At 43.9% G+C, this 17,353-nt stretch overlaps 1 protein-coding gene across 3 annotated transcripts in view; it reads left to right on the top strand.

The window, feature by feature from the left end:
- Positions 1-17,353, top strand: part of HHAT (hedgehog acyltransferase) — a 315,476-nt gene that overhangs the window by 215,431 nt on the left and 82,692 nt on the right. For all 3 annotated transcript variants that reach the window (XM_039230138.1, XM_039230136.1, XM_039230137.1), the window contains exon 10: positions 15,235-15,436. In XM_039230138.1, the coding sequence (XP_039086069.1) occupies positions 15,235-15,436 (202 nt within the window). The remainder of the gene's footprint in view (positions 1-15,234; positions 15,437-17,353) is intronic.

Genomic DNA, 17,353 nt, shown 5'->3' with positions numbered 1-17,353 from the left:
GATGTAGAAGGCAGTCAATGCCAAATGTAGGAGATAAGACTCTGAAAGAAGGATATAAATACATCCATTCGCTTTGACAATCTGAAGGACATGAACGACCTTGACAAAAGTTATTTAAATGGAATGGGGAGGGGCAGGAGTCAGACCACAGTAGGTTAGGGAGTAGGTGGGAGGGCAGACTCTTTAGAGCCTGTGTGTGGACTGCTCTGTCAAGGATGTGGAGAAGTGGCTCTGAAGAGAAGAAGTTAGGATCAAAGCTGAAGATGCAGAAGTTGTGGGATGAACTAAAGGTGTTTATAAAATGGGAGGGGCTGGAATGTGTACGCTGAGGAGAGAACCAGTTCAGAGAAGCTAGACGAAGATGTAAGGAGAGAGGTGAATAACTGATGGAGCATGGTCCCTTGTGAGGCTGAAGGGGAGAGAACCAAAGAGCAGAGTTTGTCTTAGTCCTGGGAAGTCCATCCCTTCCACTTTGGGAACATAAATGAATGGGTGGATAGTTACCAATGGAGATAAAGATGTATGTAGTTAGGAAGGAAGATGAAGACACTCATATCTTGACTTTCTCAGAAAAGCAGTGGTTACAACCTTTGGTATGAGATAAGGCTGCCCTGAAACAAATGTCCTCATGGGTTTTGTCAGTATAATAGGTCAGATGTAAGCTCTGTGAGGTCCATCTTACATAGCACATTCCCATAAGTCTTTAGTGCTTGGCATACTTCTGGCACATAGTAGGTGCTTAGGAAATATTTGTCAATTATATGGATATATGATTAGAAAGAGAGTTGGCATTCCTAGTCTGTTTTTCATTATTTATATCATTCTGTAAATGTTCAGTATGCTTCAGGTACCATAATCCCAGAGAAACCCAGACAAGTGAGGAGATATCTTAAAAAGGGTGAACTATGATAGGAGATTTGGAACCAGATATAAAAGAATGGATAAAGAAACTGAGGATATGTCACCCACCAATTTAAGCCTTTGGAGAGAGATGAGGACCTTCATCAGATACTTGACAGACTGCTGGCTACAGACCTGCTACATTTGTTCCATGTTTCTTTTTTTTTTCTTTTTTTTTTTCTTTTTATTTATTTCTAGGAGAGAGAGAGAGAGAGAGAACGTGAGCAGGAGAGGGTCAGAGAGAGAGGGAGATACAGACTCTGAAATAGGCTCCAGGCTCCGAGCTGGCAGTCAGCACAGAGCCCGACGCGGGGCTCGAACCCACGAACCGCGAGATCATGACCCAAGCGAAAGTCGGACGCTTAACCGACTGAGCCACCCAGGCACCCCTTGTTCCATGTTTCTTAAGAAAGGAGAACTGGGATAAATTGGTGAAATGTACAGAAAAGCCTGTTCTCTTCAATCTAAGTTGCTTAAAAAAATGGTAGAAAAGGCTTTTCCCAGAAGTTGATAATTCTGTCACTGAACGTACTGAGGTGTAGGCTGGAGGCGTTCTGTTTGTGGGTGTGGTACAGGGATCCATAAACAAGATGGCCTCTGAGATCCTTTCTTCCTCCCTGTGGACTTTGAGGTGTTATAAGTTTCCAACAGATTTATCGGAGTGGAAATGGATTGGACTTTTTTTTTTTTTTTTGTCAACTCATAAGTGAGTTGGACACTCTGTAATCTAGAACTGTCCTGCTTTGCTGCTACAATGATAATTTAGGTTCACAGAAATGACTCTGAGGCAGCTAAAAATGCTAAAGTATCCTCTAAATCAAGTGAAATACTTTATAAAGCACTGAGCATGGGGATTGCCTCCTACTAGGGACTCTAGATATTTTTAAAAGCTAAAAATTATTAGGTTAAATATTAACTGGTGTTTTTTTTTTTTTTTTTTTTTTTTAATGTGAGGTGTGTGGGTCATCCGTGCCTAACATCTATAGTTCTCTTGGAGAAACCACTTGATCTATTGAAAAAAGCATACATTTTGGACTCAGACTTGAATCTCACTCTCCCCTCCACCATTATCTGTGTAGGACATGCTTCCTTGTAATTTTCACCAGTGGGTCCAAGCTCTGCTCTCTGATGTAGCATGGAAGAAGTCTGCCAGCTCTGTGATTAGGGAAGTATATAACCTCTCTGAGCTTTATTTTCCTCATCTGTAAATTGGGTCAGAAGTAAAGCAGAGATTCTTAGGGCTGAAAATTGAATAACACCTTTAAAATGTGTAGCACAGTGCCTGGCTTAAGTGAGCAGTCTGTTTTTTCTTTCTTCTTTATTAAGCAAAATATTTAAGTCAATGGAAATGCCTTCCCTGATTATTATAGATGATGTTATCCCTAATATACTATTATGTATATACTGTTAGTATAATAATCATTTTTATATTGAGTTTTAGTTCCTTTTCATCCTTTTTGTTTTATTTGATCATCATACACAATCCTATGAGATGAGCAAGACATGGATTATAAATGTGTCCCTTAGATGGAGACTCTGTGGTCCTGCCTGGGTCACCGCTGTTCAGGGTGATGGAGGTGGAGACAGGGCCTGGCACAAACCCAGGTCCCTACCTGCTGATCCAGGCTCCTCCTGGGGGCAGCATCAGTAACATCCAGATGTAATGACCAGGTGCCATTTGGTTCCCAGGTGGCTTGTTAAGAAAGTTTCATTTCATGTCTCATATGCCCAAATGTCACCTTGTAGTCTACCATTTTGATTTTCCAAAGTGAAATGCAAGATTACATTTTTTTTTAAACTGCCAACTTGTAAGAGTTTCATTTGAAAGATTTGAGCAGGCAATGATGACCATTTTCCTCTGACATTGGCTTTGATAAGGATTTGTCAGTGTTACTAGGGTTAAGTGGGAATTGTGTAAACCGGTCAGTAAAGACAAAGTAGAGCCTTCTCTCTGTGTCCCTTCCTCCACCTCAGACGTGGCCCTTCTCTATGAATCCTTCCTTGCAGAATCAACCCCTTCTTCCCCCGCATGCCCCTAGTATGTGAATGTTGCTTAGATCTCTGGGCTGCATTTATTTTTTTTCTGCCTTTATTTGCAGCGTCAAACTGTGTCTCTAGATGTGTAAGCCCACCCCAGTCTGTCTGCTCCAGGCATGCACAGGATGTTTCTATTCATCTCAGTGTCTTTTACAGTGCCTAGCCCATAGTTGGCACTCAGAATATTTTTACTAGGCCCCTTCCTTTCACAAACACAAATACACACATGTGTAATTTGGGAGCAAGGAGTCACTTGGGTTTAATTCTAGTGGACAGTTGTTACACAGTTAAGCAATACCTGGTTGTTTACACAGGTGCAACTCAGAATCACCATTAGAATGCTTCATTCATGGAAATCCATGCCCTTAAAGGGTGATGTCTTACCTGGTGCACTGCATGCTGCCCTGGGAGCAGACTTGTCGGAAGTATTTGAGGTCACCCAGAGCCACGGGAGGGGGCTCAGTACTTTGTGGAGTACTCTGTTCAGAGCGTGATGCCATGAGGAGTCTTGCTCCCGAGGGGACTTTGGACTAGTGTCCTTCAGAGAACTATACAGCCCCATGGGGCTCAGCAGAGCCCTTTCAAATCTGTGTTGGGCACACGATGCTGCAGTGTAGCCCTGGAGACCCAAGGGTTCCTGGAGAGTAGGAGATGCTGGAGAGAACACCGAAGATTCTGCAGCTGCGCCAGGAGCAGCCACAGGTGCGCCCGCTGGGGCTGCCGAAGAAGAGAACCAGCCACAGACCTACTACCCAGGGCTGTGTGCTGGGGGAGGAGCGAAAGGGCACCAGGCTGGGGAGACCGTTTAGGCAGTAGGAATGAGGAGTCACCCTTGACATCCTAGTGGTGAGATTTCTACTGCTCCAGCAGACTCCTCACTGAAGAGCTAGAACACTGAGACTTTGACGTGACTGAGAATCGTGGTCCTGGGACTCCCAGAGGAGGTCACTTAAGGCAGAGCCCTTGAGTCCAGCCTGGAGCCTCAGAGGTCTTGTCATGACTGTGTCGCAGCAGGAAATTGTTTCAGACATGACAGCAACCAGACAGGTTGGGAATATTGATCCCACAGTGGAACTCAATAATAGATTGGCTGCCTCCTACACCCAGCCCATTCTAGGGTGGCTGCTGGTTCCATAAGAGGAGTTGGTGCTTAAAGCCCACAGCTGCACCTTAGCACCTCTGTCCTCTGCAGCACGGGCAGCCACCCCTCTCTCCTGAAGGGTTCCAGAAACTCCCTCTAGGAGAAAGAGGAATGTTCTGGAAGTAGGTCCCCTAGCTCCTAGACTTGATCATGGAATAGAAGAGGGGTCTGTTTGTTGAGCTCTCAAAATATACTTCACCTTAGGTGAAGATAGTAAACTCAGCTACTTTCTGCCGTACACCTTGTGCTTGGGCACATGGTCCAGATAGATGGAAAAGAAGGTGCTCTTTCCTTTCTCACCATGAAGGCCAAAGATATTGGAAGCCCAGGTCTGCTGGACTGATTACTGGGCCTTAATTTGTGTTAGTGGATGTAGTCTGGGCAAATGGGATGCCACAGGCACGTGTAGGAGCTCTGAGGGGATGTTGTTGCTCTTTGGCCCCCATGAAATGGCTCCTCTTGGGAACTGCAGTTTCACCGGCTGTAGCCTCAGATGGCAGGACCACGGTGTGGGAGGGAAGATCCAGGAACAGCACTTCTTTTGTTTGAACCCGAGCTGCCTCTCTGCTTCCCAAGACTCGAGACCTGGTTTCTCTCTGCAGCCCCATTCGCCACTTGTAGCTGGGGACTACTTGATTACTCCCCATTCTCTCTGCCCACCTTTCTCAGGAATAAGGTAAAGGCCAAGCACAGTACTCTCCAGCCCATAAAACATCTTTCCTCATCTTGACCGTACTTGAGAAGGAGCCCAGGGAGCAAGAAAAATGCCACTCTCGTGGTCCACTTCTTTCCTCAACCCTCGGGACGGAACTGCTTTCCAACACAGATTACCATGTTAATATCCAGTTCCACGCCTGACATCTGTGGATTGCTTATGATTTTACTGCGTGAACGGTGGCATTTTTAATCCATGGAAGACTCTGCCTTTTGTGACACACATTGAATGTCATTCTTAGACTGTCTCTGTAAAATGCCAGCTCTTAAAATATTAATCTCTAATGTGCACTCAAGAGTTCATTCAATTACCACGGGATCTTTCGAATAAGCAGTGTCATCTGGGCGGCCTCTCACTGCATTAAGGGAAAAATGCTTATTGGGGCATTGTTTTCCGGGCATGAGCTGATGTTCTTGCTTTGTTTCCGTAAATGTTGTGCTAGCATCGTTGTGTTGGATGCTGCTGCAGATTTATTGCCAGTCGTGCCCAAACCCAAGCATTATCAGTTTTCACTTCCAGTGCCCAGCCTTAAAGTCTCATGCCTGATAGGGATTGTGGAGCATAATTATGATAAATGAAAGGCAGTTAAAACCGTTATGTCAGAGCTGATTTGTCAGAGTGCTGATTTCAGTCCAGAGAGGGAGTAGCCTTATTATTACCACCAGCAACCATTTTGCTTTGATTATTTTTTGAAAATCACTTCGGCGCCTGAGACTTTTATTTTTCTTCTTCCTGAAAACAGTCTTGAATGGCACTGTTTTAAAAATGGTGCCTGTATGGTATTTGCTGGCATTTTTTTCCTCCCACTTTCCTCCCTTCCTGGGCATCAAACCCCACCCATGGCCACCCCAAATGTGTATTTTTATTACCAATGGGCTGTTACTCTTTAAGAAGGTCCAGAATATAAATGTATGAATTGTCAAAGCAGATAAATTGGTGGGTGGAAATTTGAAATTTGCTACCAGGAAAGGATTCATTACCTTGGGTCAGGATTCACTGCAAACTTTCTTCAGATAACCCTTTCCTCGTGCATTTTACATTAATTCATGAGTTAGCTTTATGGCCGCAGGGAGGTGGGGAAATGGGGAACTTAGAAGAATAAGCTCCTATTTCAGGCATTCCATGTCTTGAGAATCCATTAGAAAAGACAGATCCTCTCTGTTTCAGCAGAAACCAGTAAAAACAGCATGCCATTGTGACTGATTGTTCTAGAACATTCATGTTCTGAACTATAGAGACCTCATCCGCTAGTTTTCCCCTAGCCCTTGATCCTTCGTTATAAACCAAAGCCCCAAAAAGGGGCTTTGCACAGCACTGAAGTTGGTGATTGACTTACCCATCCAGACTGCCACCCTTCTCTGTGCTCTAAGGTGGTGTGTAGTATTCATGCTCAACAATGATTTTGACCCTTCAGCTCAGTTCTTATCTTGTAGCAAAAACACACACTGAGCTTGGAAGTGACATTCATGGCAGAGGAAGAGAGATTGTTAAAAAAGTTGGAGGGTTAAAGCCCCACTCCTGTTGGCCTCGGGAACACCTTCCCCTCACAGGTACCTAACACTGATGGGCGTACCATCGTTTTATTTGAGGGATTTAAAGTTAACATCACATATCTTGAACCTACCAACTTGGGTGCTTTAGTTTTAAAAACATTTAACACTTAAGTTTTGCTTTGCCGTTAAATCTCCCTTTTCTTTTGGGTCGCTCTGGCAGCTTCCTAGGGAAATTGGAGTTGGCACGTGTCCCACCTCTCAGTCTCTGCCAGCTGTCCCCTTGCTCAGGGCACCTCCTATTGGTGTCTGTGATTTAGTCTGACTTTGTAACTATTACCCTGCAAACCCTGTAGCACCTTAGAGAAGTATGTGGTGAACAGTGACATTTGCTTGTGAAGCCATAGTTTGTAGCTGGAAAATCATCTTTTGTTTAGAGAGAGTGATAGCCAAAAGAAGAAGGGGAAGGAAGATGAATCAGGGAAACAAGGAGGATGAGGGAAAGAAGAAAGGATTTACTGAGTCTAAGAATTCAGAGCCTCCGGTAGACTCTGGGGGAGGGCAAGAAAAAGGGAAATGTTACAGTTCCTGGTTCCCTGTCTTGGCTGTGAGGCGGGGAATCCTGCATGCCTGCCGACCTGATGAAATGGCTCAGAAATGGGAAAGGGCAGCACATCGACAAGTCTGAGGAAATGAGGCCGTGATGGAAACATGAATTCTAAAGAGAGGGAGAATCAAAGGGCCACCAGCATTCAGTGAGATTGGCAAGAGAAATTGCCCTTGAAGTGAGTGTTGAACCCATTTTGGAAGATCAAATAGTGGCAGTGGCGGTCTCAGTCTTTGATGGTTAGGGGGTGGGCTGGCATGATCGTGTATAGACTTGTATAAGACTTGTATAAGAATGAAGTTCACTGATAAGAGTGGAAAACCATTTTGGAGACTCAAAATGGAGTTAGTGGCAGAGGAGGGAGTCCGTTGGAGAATGACTTTCTAAAGCCAGTCAAATAGGTTTTAATTTAGGACATGATGCATTGGGAATCTCTTGTAGGCAGGACCCCCTGAGGATAAGGACGTGGCTACCATTGTCAGACTAGATGCTTCTTGAGGACACAGAACTTGCATCTTCTTTTCCTCAACTGTTAGTTTTTGTTTTGGCCCGACCAACCAACCATCTGGACTTTATGTGTGAGATACTAAGTTGCTGTGGGAACATAGACCATATACCTGTCAGGGCCAGGGCACACACCTCTGTGAGGCCCTGTCTAGTATGGCTGTCTCAAAATCATTAAACCATAAACCCAGACGGAGAATGAAATGCTTCAGTCATCAGTTAGGCACTTCTTTACGGCGCTTGTCTTCAGAGCCCTTCATTCTACGGACCCTCAAGGGATTGTACCTGGGCAGCAACTCTGGAGCTGTACAGGTTCATTTTGTAGTGAACATTTCCCTAACAGTCATGACATTTGAGTTAGAAGACTAGACCAGCAGGGTGGCCTTGGATAGAATGTGGGTGAGAGGCAGAGATCAAAAAGGGAACATATGAGAGAAGCAGTACATTTGCTTATAAAAGGAGGTGTGTGCCCAGGATGGTCGTAATTTTGATCCAGAGTTTGGGACCTTCTGATGAAGCAAAGGTTGGGAAATGTGTGAGGAGCAGGGAAGGATGGGATCCTTCCCTTCAACCCTTTTCCTCCATGGGATGGGGGACTGTACAGACCTATATCATGCAGACATCTGAGTTTGCCCCTTCTCCTCTGACTTTCCATATACCCCCTCCTTTTCATCTGGCGCAGGGAAGCTTATAGATGCTTTTAGCATCCTCTCGGGAGGAAGGTGGGGAGACAGGCAGGCAGCCAGGAAATCTTGGTGGTTATTAAACTGAGGCTCAAGGACCTTTTTATTAGCGATTAGACTCAGCTCCGTAGCACTAAAGAGTATAAACTCCCTCTCTGTCTTCTCTGCTCAAATCTCCAAGGAATCTGTTTTATACTGTGTTTATTTATAACCCAAAATAGACATGGGCCCCAGAGCTGAGGCTTCAGTGTGCTCATAAGCAGTAGAAGGATGGAAACCCCATGGAGGGCAATAGTGTGCACCCCTGTCTGTGATTGCCTCCAGCTGGCCCTTTGCTTCCTCCATTTGTGACTGGAAGTTAATTTTGAAGTAATGCATCTTCATCTTAAAGGTTACTTGCTTTTTTCCCCTTCTTCTTGCAGTCTGTAGTGTGAGGATTACAGTACTGCAAAGACTACTGTGTTACCAAGGCTTGGACCTTCTGGAGCATTATTAGGCTACTTTAAACTGGTTGAGTGAGTAAACCTGTAAAAGTACTTTTGTTAGGCCCTGCCCACCCAGCAGTCACCCATTATAAGGAAAAGATTTGGTCATACAGTTCTTGTACCCAGTAGGTGAGGGGGAGCCTGAATGGAAGAGCAGCAGTGATTTGCAGGTTAGATGTTGGTGACGGACCAAGTTGTGGTAGCAGCTACTGTACCCTGATCCACCCATATACCCTCTACAGGCCTCTGTGTTTGGAGAACAGCTGGCCTTTGGGCTAAGCATTATTGGCAGGTCTATGTGAGTGGGTGTTGAATCCACAGCATAGACCCCTGAGCACTGAACAACTTGGCTCTGCTGGTGGCATATTTAAGACTAATGGTTTTAAGAACGTCTCTGAGCAAGCAGGTGAGAGATGTTGTTGCCTTAAAATGCTTATGGAAAACGTAGGAATGGCATTTGATCATGCTAATAATGGCATTTTATTTTATCCTGAATAGAAGTGTGGTGCTGCTGGCTGATTATTAGTAAGTATGGATCCTCCTATTCATATGGAGTGTTGAAATCTCCGAACTCCTTATATATATATTGTCTCATCTGATCGTCCTAGCAGCTCATACCAAAGAAGGTTTTAGTGCTCCTAGTATGTGCTCAGTGTACACACTTAGGCTGAGCAGCCTTTATTGACAAGCTCAAGGCTATAGAGGATGGTAAGTGACAGAGCAGGGACCAAGGTCACATCTCCAGGTGTCAAGCATTGCTCTCTTGCTTGCTCTGTGCTTTGCTGCTTTTGCTACTTAGGCGGTGTTTGGTGGTGAGGAAGGCTGAGCTGAGCCATTCATTCTCTGTCAGCCTCTTCTGGCAGTGAGGAAGATATAGCTTTTGGGGAGCTAGAGTTTGGGTTTTGGTCTGTTACGGTAGAGCTGAATCTTTCCCTACGATAGACATTATAGCCTTGAGTTTATCAGCACAGCACCTCAACCCACTGAGCTACTGGCTTTGTGGAATGAAAAGATTAATTTAAAAAATGTTGGCATCTAATTACATGAACCTAGAAGTTTAAATGTAGACTAAATATAGCCTGAGTTTAATCTCTGTTTTATAAATTCTACAAGGTTCTGTTGCCAAATAGGACATAGCATTTTTAATAAGGAATTTTCCAGAGTTGCATATAAAACTTAGAGCCACCATCTCTTGGTAAAATTGCTGAAAATTAGCCCTGATCAAAATGTGCCCTCTGCTTTCAAAGTGAATGTCTTTCAGCCCTTCGGAGATGATAAAGTCTAGAGTTGCCCATTAACCAACTGCGGATTTTTACTTATTAAAATTCCATTATGATCTGTACTGGACAGTGACTTCTCTACTGTGTGCATCTTCTTCTGAAAGCTTTTCATAAGCAGATTGTAGCTTCCTTTGTGTAATCTAAACACCAGGTCTTTGTCCATTACCTAGAAGCTGAGGGTTGACTGGACTGTGGGAGAGAGAACTTAAGTGTGGGTGAAGGTCAGTCAGAGCCAGGGTCAGGTCAGGGAGCCACTGCCCGTGACAGCTGGGTCTAGGAGACCCTGGAAACCTCTGCAAAGAACTCTAGGCAGGATATTCCCTTAGAGCCCAGGTGAAAACCAGGTGAGGTCATGTCACCAACAACGTAATGCAGCCAGAAGTCTTGCCTTTCCCAGTAACTAAAGGCTCTAGTCTCTATAGGGCTAGTACTTGCCATGTGTCAAGTCTCCTGAGGTTGGGGCCACATGCTTTGGCCCTAATAGGGATTACAAAGTGTGGAGAGACTCCAGGGTCATTCAAGTGTCTGTATTCTTTAGGAACAGGTGTCTTGTGAAGTTTCTCCCAGTAACTGGGGCAGGACCCTACAGTCCTCCTTTGGTTCCTAATTGCACAGAGCTGGTCTGTGGCAGTGGTGACAATTTATCACAAGTTTAAAAGCTATTGGAGTCTATGAAAATTAGGTTGCTGGTACATACTTACTGTTAATTAGGAACTGTATGGTAACACTTGCATACATGTACACGCATCACATATCTAGTACTGCTGAAAGAATCTTACAGCTTAGTTGAAATGACAACCTAATAGAAAAGACATCTTTTGATGAATGACTGTTTAGTCAGTGGTACAAGCAGTAGGTTCTCTGGGTTAAATAAAGAGTGGGAATATTTAACAGAGTCTTCCTGGAGGAGATGGAAAAACCACTAAATTTTGTAGGCTGAATAGGAGTTGGAAAACCAGAGAGGTTTCATCATACAAAGGCGTAGAGCTGTGAAAGCCCCATTTGTTCAGGATTTCGTGATTTGCCAAGACAGCCAGTGGTAAATAAGGATAGAAGGATCTGGAAGAGCTGGAATGCGGTAACAGTCACTGCCTATCTCAGCCTGCCAAACAGCAGGTCATTGAACACGGGGACCCGCAAGCCCACCTCACCTCTTTCCATGGGAGAGTGAGAACCAAGTCGCTCAGTATCCTAGGTGCCCCACCGTCTTGCCTCCGGGCGGCGAGAGGGTGGTCTGGCATTGCACCTCAGCAAAGGATTTGAAGGTCATAGGACACGCTGGAGAGCTGCTGTGTTGGTCCTGGGAAAAGGGAGTGTTGTGGCTTTAGATGAATGTATTTACCACATGGATTCTCATCACCCCTCTCCTCTACTGTAAGACGTATTCTTGAGTTGTTTCTCATAGTGGATCTGAGAGAGAGAGATATTTTCTTCTCCCTTCACATAGACCTACTCAGCAACAGCCCCCCAACCATCTCCTTCTTATGCCCCTCTTCCTTTGTAGTCAGACATCTGCAGGATGCTGGTGTAGTCAAGATAGAGCGTGTCCTCTCAGCTTGTGGGACAGAAGGAAACAAGTTGGTCTGTTTAAAATTTGAACTTCTACCTCTGGACTTCTGGCACAGTGTTCCTTGTAAACAATAAGCATCTTTCTCCCCAGCAAGATTCCTTTCCTGCAAAGGACATTTCTTCAGTTGATAAAATATTGGTGAATGTGTTCGTGGAGACTGCGTTGAAGATCTGGTAAAATAAGAGGAACATATCACCACGAAATGCTCTGATCACAATAAAAAATGGCATATGAGGGCATAAGCCTGGGAGTTCTGAAACCGGAACATCCTAGGTTCGGATTTCACCTCTCCTGTGTAAAACAGGCCTGGTCATTAGTTCCTTGTTAGGTGGTGGTAATGATTAGAAATAGTATACATAAAGCACCTGGCTCACGGACATTCAGTAAAAGGTGGACATTATTAATATAAGTTCCTCCTTCTGAGTTGGGGATTTGCTCTCTTACGCTGACTCTGAGAGATGGTTTTGAATGAAGAAGGTGGCTGTGGCGGGCTGCTAACTTCTTCAAGCCATGCTCTTTGCGAGAAGTGACTGCATGAGGCCGCCTGGCAGGGGGAGACCCAGTGCAGACCCAAGCTCACGGTCACTGGCAAGAAAAATCTTTGTATGTTTTTGCTTTGCTGAGAAGGTGGTACTGAAAGCTTTCTTCCTTTGGGAAATCAATTTCACTGTGCAGTGGATCTCAGTAAGTGGGGTCACCCAGTTGCTTTTTTAAAAGAAACATATTCTGTTTTTATTAATCATGGAACCGACACAAGACTGGCAGAATTTATGGAAGAAAATAACCTGTTACTCTCCTCTGTTATCCACCCACTCCCTTCTAGAAGTTAAGAGTGAAGAAAGGATATTTATCTTCCAGTCTGGTAACCATACCCTCCTTTGGTTTAAAATAAGCAACCTCATATCTTTGGAGACCTATCGTATATGAATTTCAAGAATACAAAGAATTCTCAGATTTTTGTTGGCTGTCATTTTGAAGGCCAAATTACAAAGCCATAGTGCAGAATCCCTAAAATAGCTGTGCATATAATTATGGGGCTAGACACTTGTTTGTCACAAGTGTGAGAATAAATCCTTCTTGGAGTGGAATCCAGTATGAGGGACCACTGGTGTGGATGATGAGAGAGAGGCTTTTATTCTACACTGGGTTTTCTTTCTTTCTTTTTTTTTTTAAAAAAAAAATTATCTTGAGAGAGAGTGCACGAGTGAGCAGGGAAGGGGTAGAGACATAGAGGGAGAGAGAGAATCCCAAGCAGCCTCTGCACTGTCAGTGCAGAGTCTAATACAGGGCTCACTCCCATGAACCATGAGATCATGACATGAGCTGAAACCAAGAGTCAGATGCTTAACCGACTGAGCCACCCAGATGCCCCCATACTAGGTTTTCTTATATCTATAGTGCAGCTCACCTTAACATAGATACAGTAAAAAGGTCAACATGAAATAGTTATGTTGGGTGAGAAGAGTATTAGTATTGTTTTATAAAATTATCTGCACAGTTGCCGTAAAGAGCTGTTATTTTGACATTGGTTTGTCCAACTCCCTCTCTCTCCCTCTCATTCTTGCTCTCTGCAGCCTTCTTACACACAACACTGTATCCGGTGAAGCATGGCCTCATGGAGCGCCATGCTGGGGTAGCAGCTACCTCCATGCAGGTAGGAGGCTGTAGAGAATTATGGCCCATTTTTTGCTTCTGCTGAGGAATATCCTACACCAATAACAAAGCAACCGCTAGAGGGCAGCAGAGCACTGAAGAAAACTGCTGTGCCTCCGGTGGTCAGGCTTTTCTGGTTCATTGCCCAGACCTTCTAGGTCCATGATGCAGTGCCCACCCTTCTCCCCTTGGCCTAGAAAAACTCATCCTCTTGGCCTTGCCAGGGTAGGGTCCACTTGCCTGTACTCACTCGCTTCTCCTCCACACTCTTAAACTCTCCTGGTCTGCTTTGGACCATATCATATAGCCCACCTCTGGGACTTGTTTGCTATTGTTTCACAACCAGCTCTACCTGTTCTTTATGGCAGGAAACAATGTTTTATGTCTCTGTGTTTCCCATAATGCCAAGACTGCCTTGGAGGCCTAAATAAATGCTTGACAGCAGATGGAGGATCCCTTAATCTGTATTGAGTGCTCGATACATATTTGTTAATTCAGTTGTCAAGATGGACTTGTTTTTGCACAAGAAAAAGCCTTTTATTTGCTCCACTTATTTCTGAAATGGATACATTCTCACATGCTTTCTGGTTTTAGACTGGAGTGGAAGATATGGGCGTAGTAGAAAACGAGCTCGGGCGCTGTAGTCACAGGTGTGCATCTAGGCTCCTCCCCCTCCTGGATGTGTGCCTTGGTCAAACTAACTACTCAGCCTGTTTTCTCACCTACAAAATGGGGCTGTTGAAACTGATCATGTAATTTTATCTAGACTGGAATACATTTGAGAGTGAAGGAGGGTATTAAAAATACTTACAAATAGTTTTTTGGTTGTTTTTGAAATATTTATCGATGGAGGAGTGGTTTTCATTTTTATTGTGTGACTTGTCTATAAAACTGTTCTATTCAAAAATGATTTTCAAAATAGCATTTCATACAGATCATTAAGATATTAACAGGACAAATTATAAACTGGTTGGCATGCTGGAACAGCAGATGTAAACCCTATGGTGCTTCAAAGACTCAAACCAAGTAATTCGAGTAAAGTGTCCAGGGCTGTGCCTGGAACACATTGTGTTTTCAGGAAATGATGATTTCATTTTTCTTCCTGGAAGAAGTTTGGACAAAGAAGCACTGACTAGCCTATGGGATTTATTTATTTATTATTTATTATTTTTATTTTATATTTATTATTATTTATTTATGAATGAATGAGAGAGAGAACAGGGAAGAGGGGCAGAGGGAGAGAGAAAGAGAGTCCCAGGCAGGCTCCATGCTCAACACGGAGCCCAACATGGGGCCTGGTCCCCCAACCCTGGGATCATGACCTGAGCCAAAACCAAGAGTCATGCTCAACAAACTGAGAGCCCAGGCGCCCCATTCTGTGGGCTTTTTAAAAAGTCTGCTTCAAGGAGGATATATTCCTAGATGGCCAAAATGAAGCAGTCTTAAAAAAAAAACTCACAACCCAAGGTGTGGGTTTTATCCAACCCGACTGAGAAAATACTGATTGAGGAAGATGGTCCTGCTTATATGTGGTCAGATGGTTACCTCAGCAGTAGAAAGCATACCCAGGGGTTGGCTGTGCATTTTGGGCACTAATTCACTAAACCTGTGAGCACAGAGCTCTTCTCTTGGAAGGTCACTACTCCTTGCGGGCAACTTGCCTGGAAAGCTGGGGCAACCAGTCTTAGCACCTCTCTTCTGCTCCTAGCTTCTGTTATTTATGAGCCTAATTGCAGCAGTTGTGCCTAAATACTGGGCTTACCATAAATATAATAGTTTGAGCTGTATGATATGTATCTGTCTTGAAGGTTGGTGTCCCCATGTAACTGGAAGCTTAATTGTCATTCTGTGTTTGGGCTTCTAGGCTTGGGGACTCCCCTTTTAAAAACTGAATTCATTACGCCTTACCCTGCCTCTTGTAAGTGCTCCTTTGTTCCAGCAATGAGCCTGCGTGTTCATTTAACCTAAAGCCCCTCACAATGGAGGCCTGTGTTCTTGCCAGTTCCTTGAGTGTTAGAGAATTCAAGGAGAGCTCTGCAGCCTCCTGGCAGTCGGGAAGGGCCTTCAGTTGCTCAATAACAATGTGTGACAGGAGAATCGAGTGCAGAAACCGGTGGTATTGCAGGGACAGCCCACCGCATGGCTTCTAATAGCCTCTTCTCTCTCTAGGTATGTGTACATTCCCGTAGGTGGGTCCCAGCATGGCCTGCTGGGGACACTGTTTTCCACTGCACTGACGTTTGCATTTGTGAGCTTCTGGCATGGTGGCCATGACTACCTCTGGTACTGGGCAGCGCTCAACTGGCTGGGAGTCATCACGGAGAACGCAGTCCAGAGGCTCGTGCAGACCCCGTGCATCCAGGACAGCTTGGTGAGCAGGACCCTGGCCCCTGTGGTGGGGGAACACCAGCTGGGAGGACTGGGTTTGGGAGGGAAGGCGGTCATTGGTCAGATTCACTGTCGCATGGGTCACATCGGTTCAAAGTGTATGTGCCCAGAAATAGCAGGGTGTTCTTTACATAATGTTTAACTATAAAAGCAATACACGCTTCTTATATAAAATTACGTAATAATAAAAACATTATATAAAAATAAATTATATAAAATTATATAAAAATAAGAACATTCACACAAGAGGAAAGAAAAATACCTCAACAAAATTAACTAACAACTCTTCTAACTTTTTTCTTTACATGTATACGCACACAAACACACACATGTGTAACGTTTGAGACAAATTCTTTTATTCCAGAGATACAGTTGTGTCAGGACCACCTTTCTGTGTCACCAAATCTATTTCTAACAGCCCATTTTAAATGGCTACATAAAATTCCATTGTGTGGCTGTGCCAATCATTTATTGAATTAGTCTCCTGTTATTGACAATCATATTACTCTGATTTTTTGCAGTTGTCAATCAAAACTGAGATGAGTAAAACAACCAGGGTGAATTCTTATATGTAAAATTGCCAAGTTAAAAGTGTTTCTCCCCTTTTTTTTTTTTTTTTTTGCCATGAATACTGCTTAACTCTTCCTTAACTGCCCTGTAGACAGAGTATTCCAATTTACATTCCTACCAACAGTGCGTGAGAATGCCCTTGCCAATACCGAGCAGTGCTGGTATTTTTAATCTTGGTTAATTCCATAGGTACTGTTATTGTAGCATAAAAAACAGTTAAGTGTTTCACTTAGCATAATACGCTCCAGTTCCATCCACGTTGCTACAAGACAGACACCATATGTTTTCACTCATATGTGGATCTTGAGAAACTTAACAGAAGACCATGGGGGAGGGGAAGGGAGAAAAAAAGTTACAGAGAGGGAGGGAAGCAAACCACAAGAGACTCTTAAAGACTGAGAACAAACTGAGGGTTGATGGGGGGTGGAGAAGAGGGGAAAGTGGGTGATGGGCATTGAGGAGGGCACTTGTTGGGATGAGCACTGGGTGTTGTATGGAAACCAGTTTGACAATACATTATAAAAAACAGTTAAGTATTTAAGATGCATTCCAATTCTACAGGAAAATCATTTGGAAAATTGGGTACTTTACACACATATTTTAAGTGTTTTTAAACTATGAGCAAAGGTTTTATCATGTAAAAGTGATATACAATGTATTAGAATCTTGTAGGAAATCATCAGTTGTGAAGATGCAGCAATATTCCTGTTAACCCTGAAAAGAGAGGCTAAAATAAAATATGCTGTCATCAGTGTTCATGGCAGGCAATAAAACGCATGAAATTTATTGGGAAATGATTAATGTGCCTAAACTCCCCCAGTATATGCAATGAAAGCAAATTTATTTAAAAACCCAACACCACCAAATGGAGTACATTTAAGTTTTTCTTTTAACAAAGATGGCCATAGTAAAAGTGGACAGTTATTTCAATAAAAACTCATACAAAGCACATAGCAAAATAACACATCTGAAGAAATTTAAATATGCTCATGTATGTTTAAAGATAAATATTTTAGGGGCACCTGGGTGGCTCAGTCAGTTAAGTGTCCAACTTCGGTTCAGGTCATGATCTCACAGTCAGTGAGTTAGAGCCCCGCATCAGGCTCTGTGCTGACAGCTCAGAGCCTGAGGCCTGCTTTGGATTCTGTGTCTCCCTCTCCGTCTGCCTCTCCCCTGCTCACACTCTGCCTGTCTTTCTCTCTCCCTCAAAAAGAAAGAAACATTAAAAAAATATTGCTTAGGGGCACCTGGGTGGCTCAGTCGGTTAAGCATCCGACTTTGCAGGTCATGATCTCATGCTTCTTGGGTTCAAGCCCCGCGTTGGGCTCTG

Source organism: Hyaena hyaena, unplaced genomic scaffold, assembly GCF_003009895.1.
Source record: "Hyaena hyaena isolate Hyena2069 unplaced genomic scaffold, ASM300989v1 scaffold_43, whole genome shotgun sequence".
NCBI lineage: Eukaryota > Metazoa > Chordata > Mammalia > Carnivora > Hyaenidae > Hyaena > Hyaena hyaena.
This window is presented reverse-complemented; position numbering and strand designations above follow the sequence as displayed.